Source organism: Puma concolor, chromosome B2, assembly GCF_028749965.1.
Source record: "Puma concolor isolate L17-30 chromosome B2, mPumCon1.1.hap2, whole genome shotgun sequence".
In the NCBI taxonomy this organism is placed as follows: domain Eukaryota; kingdom Metazoa; phylum Chordata; class Mammalia; order Carnivora; family Felidae; genus Puma; species Puma concolor.
In genome coordinates this window covers 58417857-58423727 of record NC_141671.1, presented here as the reverse complement: position 1 = coordinate 58423727, position 5871 = coordinate 58417857, and the positions used below count along the sequence as shown (strand labels likewise).

Sequence of the window (5871 nt, the reverse complement as noted above, 5' to 3'; positions counted from 1 at the left end):
AAAAAAAAAAAAGTGATTCTGGCAGCTTTTCCATGACATACAAGGAATTTAAGAATCTTTGTAAAGTGTTAAGTGCAATGACCCGTGTAGTTCGGTATTCTGATTTCCAGATACTCTTTTGTCAACTGAAAGCAAATATGTAAGACAGTATTTCACATCACGATTTCCACATTTAACAGCTAAAATTCTCGTCACAGCTGAGTCTGGACACATCTCTTCATATAAGCAACTTTCATCACGGAGCAAAGAAAGCAACAGAAATAATTCACTTAGTGGAGCCATCCAGTGGCTGGGGGGGAACTTCCACCAAAACAGCAGTCACCACAACTACCTAACACCTTTCCTTACTGCCTAAGACATTTCCTCATTACCAATTTCCTTTCCACAGGAGAAACTATCCACAATAGGCTGCTCAGAAATACCAAGGAATGTCTCTCCCCTTCCACCTAGCAGTGCATATAATCACAATAATATACACAGAGGGAAGAAAGCAGTTTCTGTGCAGAAGCTTAAGTTGGTCTGTCAGACTGCAGTCAAAGCAATTAATCTGCAGGACCACTTTGTCCAGTAGTTCGTTGGAAAGTTTGTTTCAGATCTACTTGTATCTTAGGTAACGCACCTGGTACAGAGCATATGTGAAATGCATGGGGATGATCTAGCTTTTCGGTTTTCAACCGATTTACTGCCATCAAACAAAATTCATATAAAAAGAATAACAGGAAGCATTGCCTCAGAATCTGGATCCCAAGCAGGTCGACGGTTCCAACTACAGTGCAAATAACAACTTAATACTCTTGGAATGGCAGAAGGCTTCCACCGACAGAAGATAAACCTCAGAATTCTGGCTCTGGTTGCCTGCCGTTGCCACAAGCCAAAAGCAGGCAACAACACATTACACCAAGGATTTCAGGAACAGTTCTAAATAGTCCCCTATTAAAAGGCGCCATCCAGGGCCCCAAAGATTGGCAGGGAAAGTGCATACTGGTGCCCGGCCGTGGACTCCTTCGCTTCAGTGCAACAGTAGTCCTGGCAGTTTCCAAGGCGCTCAGACCCAGACCATTTCTCCACCGACTTGTCCCAGAGAAAAGGACAAGACTCGACTTGTTCCCATTATCCAGAGCCCGAAGTGGGGCGTTAAATCCGGAACAGCTCGAATTACCAGGTGGAGACTGAGGGAGCAGGGCGGGGCAGGGAGTCGGTGTCCTCACCTAGCAGAGCCTCGCACTTGCCCCCGTAAGGCTGCAGCTCGGGGAAAGCCCCCGATGGCCGCAGCTCAGCACACGCGGCCGTGCGCGCCGGGGCCCGCCCGCGGCGCTCCCTCTCCGCGCCGCAATCACGGGTTCGCGCCGCGCCTTCAGTCAGGCGCGGACGCCGAGGCCATTTTGTCTGAGGCGCCGGTCGGGCCGCGGAGCACAGGGGTGGCGGCACCAGGCTCCTGTCCCGCTCCGGGCCGCGAGCCCGGAGACCTCCCGGTCGAGACCGTTATCAGCCTCGCCCGCTGCCCCGCCTACTCCACGCCGACCCGGGTCTGGTGGCGACCCCGCCGCCGCGCCCTCCCCGTATCCGGCTCCGCAGTGACACGCGCAGCCCTTGCCCCACCCCGGGCCACGTCTCCCGCTTCCCAGGCGGGCCGCTCTCTTTCGGCCAAACAAAGGGGACTCGGGACGCCGCGGAGCCCGCCGGGCCCCGGCCAGGCGCGCCAGACCCGAGGGCCAAGGGCGGAGGCGGCGGTCACAAAGCGGCTTTTGTGCCGCCCCGCCCGGCCTGCTGCGGTGGCCGAAACCGCCCCCGCCCGCCGCGCAGGCCCGGCCGCACCGCCCCCACCGTCCCCGGCTCGGCTGGGATGAGGAAGCCGGTGCCTCTGGCAGCCAACCGCCACTCCGCAGCCCCGTGGACCCCAGCGTTCGCCTCCCCGCAGCCAGCCCCACCGGCCGGCCACAGGCCCGTAGTCCGGACCGCTCCTGCCAGGGACCCACCGGAACTGCGTGCTGGGGCGGTGGGGAGCGGACGCCGGGCTCCGAACAAAGGCGATGGTGGGGATGGGGGGGCCGGCCGTGGAGCCCCGGCCCCAGAGGCGGCTGTGCGACGGATACTCACAGGAATATGTTTACTCATTGAAGATTGTGGCCTAATCATACAGCCGGTCCCGAGGCGGCGGCGACACAGGCGGTGGCGGCGGCTGCAGGGCAGGGGGTAGCGGTGGTCTTCGCGGGGCGGCGGCGGCTTTGCAGGCGGCGGCGGGGGCACCAGACTCTACCATGCAGTGAGCGGCTCCGAGGAGAGCGCGTAGCCCAGCCGGCCCGCAGTACAGGGAGCCAATACGCGCGCCGAGGCGCCCTTGCGTCACAAACCCTCTCTTTTATAGCCGGCACGACGTGTGAACTCCCGGCCACCAATCACCGCCGGGGGCCCCAGGCCGAGCGCCGACGAGCGGGGGCGGAGACCCGCCCCTTGCGGACGTCACCGCGCGGCGGCCGCTGCCGGTGTGAACCGGTTGATGAATGGCGAAGCGCTGGAGTCGTAGCATCTCTAGGGCGGGGGAGGGAAGGGGCAGTGGAGGGACTCAGGGGTGGACGAAGTCTGGGGTGGAGGAGGAATGGGAGCGGGAGAAGATTTCGTTCGACTGTAAGGAATCACGCCGGAAGCGCTGGTTGTCATAGTTAAAACCGCCGAGGAGTGCGCAGATGTCACATGGGGAGCTTTGAAGTTGCCTCAAACTTAAAATGCAATCCCTTTAGGGCTGGAACCGTGCCTTAGCCCCGACCCTACTTTCTTCTGCCATAAGTCAAACCACAGTCATCTTTGTCAGCGGTTTACTTTGGCACCTGCGCCACTACGATCTCCGTCATCAAATAATATTTATGTCGCACGGCCGCTGTACCCGGTGACTCAACACCTTGAAAGCCACGGCCCTAGGCTCGGACAAGGTGGATACTTGTCGCCAGGGGCACTTTCAAGCGGGGAGAAACTTCGCAAACTTCTGCTAGGGGAGACTGGGAGAGTACCTTGTGAGGCAGATAAAGCCCCATGCTTCCTATAGTCTTTTTTGGTCACGCCTCCATACTACACACGCGGGCGACTGCAGTTGGCTCAGTTGTGGCATTTCGAAATCACATGCATCCTTTGTACTGCTGCTCACTTGATGTGTTGTCACAGATAATGAAAGGTTAGTCACTGCTAGAAGGAAGCGTTTTAAAAATTAAGAATCTTTGGTTATGTCAAGGACTGCTGTAATTCTTTGCGTCAAAGCTAAAGCTTGTTTGCTTGCTTTCTTTCTTTCTTTCTTTCTTTCTTTCTTTCTTTCTTTCTTGTTTTGTTCATTTTCAGTTCTGTTGTTCCACTGTTTTCATAATTTAGGCTCTTAAGAAGTAAAGCTGTTCTGTGTTACACAAGGGCAACTTTGTCACAATCTGGAAACCCTTTCTCCTCTACTTTATGGAGGGACTAAACAGGACTTTTACCTGCTTTGAAGAACTCGGTTTTCTACTAACACTGAGGCCTTTTGTTTGCTGTTTTCACAGAGCAGTAGATTGAAAACGGCTTTAGGGATCAAACTGTGTTCTCGGTCAGTGTAGTGCACCATTTTAGGATTTATTAGTACTTCTATTCAGAGACCGTGCTTGGGTAGTTATTCAACATTCTTATATACTCTGTAAACAAAGTAAGTAAGCACTTTTGAAAAAAGGAATTGGACCAGGCTCTTACCGAAGCAAAAATAAAATCATCTTCATTTTAAAGAAATTCCTCTCCTAGGAAATTTTGAATCCATCTAAATCAAGGAAAACTACAGAGCTGAGAAATATATAATGTCCTTTTACAAATACACTGTAACAGAAGTAAATATTTTAAAGTGTTATGTAGGGGCGCCTGGGTGGCGCAGTCGGCTAAGCGTCCGACTTCAGCCAGGTCACAATCTCGGGGTCCGTGAGTTCGGGCCCCGCGTCGGGCTCTGGGCTGATGGCTCAGAGCCTGGAGCCTGTTTCGGATTCTGTGTCTCCCTCTCTCTCTGCCCCTCCCCCGTTCATGCTCTGTCTCTCTCTGTCCCAAAAATAAATAAACGTTGAAAAAAAAATTAAAAAAAAAAATAAAGTGTTATGTAAAAAAAAAAAAAGGAGTATTAAAAAAAATCTTGGGGTGTGAGGGACCTTCCTAAGTAGGTCAGGGAACTCAATCACACAGAAAAGGATTTTCATTATATAAAAATTAAAAACTTCTATATGGCAAAAACTTTTAATAAAGTTTAAATATTAGTGCACACTACGAGAAAATATTAACAACATGTCATGGGCAGAATTAACTTCATAATAAATGCAAAACTTGACCAACATGTACAATAGTGTAGTTGAAAAACATTCAATCAGCTATTCTCACTCCAAAGGTGGTCAACACAGTGATGCTAATTGGAATGGTGGAAAGTTTTTCATGTAATGACTTTTCAAAAAATGCATGTGCTGGACAAGATATAAATTCAACAAATAGTAAGCACAGACAAATCAGCCTTAGCCAGTTTTCTTGCAAAACTTGTGATACAAGTTGTGAGCCTCGTAAGGCACACATCTTGTAATTGCCGAAAGTAGTACTGACATGAAATATCCAGTCAGTTACGTTCATTAACCTCTAAAAGCCGGGCCCAAACTCACAAGTGGATTAATCAGCTTCCAGACGTCTTAGCCTCTCAGATGAGGTACCACCTTCTTCTATTTTGAAAAGGACATAGGTCAAGGATGAAAAACAAGAGAAAGCTTTTGCTGTTGAGAGAAAGGACACACTTTAAACGAGATATAAATATGGTCTTGCTCAGGGTAGTCATGGGCCTGTCACTCTGGCAGCTGTCATGTTTACAAGTGTCCTGTGCCATTGTGGTTCACTGCTGTGCTGAGGGTGTCTGCTCTAGTCAGCCCAATAGTTTAAAGGTGTTGACTCTCACAGAGCAGTAGTCCATCCCCACATTGGTCAGAGACTCCTGTGGTCTGAAGACTCACTAACCTCTATTGATTTGCATTTGGAGCATCAGCACCTGCACTTATTAGCAAAAGGTCTCCAGACTGAGCCAACGTGCTTGCAAATAGTGGTCCAGACATCTACAGGTAAGAAAACCCAATGCTGAAAGCCAGTGCTTTTGCTAAGCTCCAGAAGAAGCCCTGAAATGAAAGACTTCTTCTGCCACTAAACAAGACGCCCAGCTATAAGTTACTTTACTCAGCAAAACATGTCCTTGAGCTCATCAAGGTAGGTAGGACTTTTTATCAACATATTCAAAATGCAAAATCTGACAGTTGGGAGATAAAAATGTCTCTAAGACCATTATGAGGAAGATCCTTATGGAAGAGGAAATACCGCAGAAGACAACAAATCAGCAAATCCTGATGTTGACGAACAGAGAAATCCTTACAAGTGTGGCAGATCTCATAGTAAACATGGGATGATTTCAGTTATACCAGACATATAAGAGGAATGGAGGATTTCATCCCTTTCAATCTCCTTAGGTCGATTGAGACAATAGAATGGTGATTTGGGTCTGTGAGGAAGTCTGATTAAAAACATTTAATAGGGTCACCTGGCTGGCTCAGGAAGTAGAGCACTTGACTCTCAATTTCAGGGTCGTGAGTTCAAGCCCCACATTGGGTGGAGCCTACTTTAAAAACAAAACAGGGGCGCCTGGGTGGCTCAGTCAGTTGGGTGTCTGACTTCGGCTCAGGTCATGATCTCACGGTTCGTGGGTTCGAGCCCCATATCAGGCTCTGTGCTGACGGCTCAGAGCCTGGAGCCTGCTTCAGATTCTGTGTCTCCCTCTCTCTCTCTGCCCCACCCCTGCTTGCTCTCTGTCTCTCAAAACTGAATAAACATTAAAAAAAAAATTAAAAACAAAAA

General features: G+C 50.2%; 1 protein-coding gene across 1 annotated transcript in view; it reads right to left on the bottom strand.

Moving 5' to 3' along the window:
- LOC147581007 (uncharacterized) overlaps positions 1-2351 on the bottom strand; it is a 3931-nt gene extending 1580 nt beyond the window's left edge. The window contains exon 1 of the mRNA XM_086707157.1: positions 2098-2351. Coding sequence (XP_086563283.1) covers positions 2098-2136 — 39 coding nt within the window. The 5' untranslated portion in view covers positions 2137-2351. The remainder of the gene's footprint in view (positions 1-2097) is intronic.
- Positions 2352-5871: the final 3520 nt, after the last annotated feature.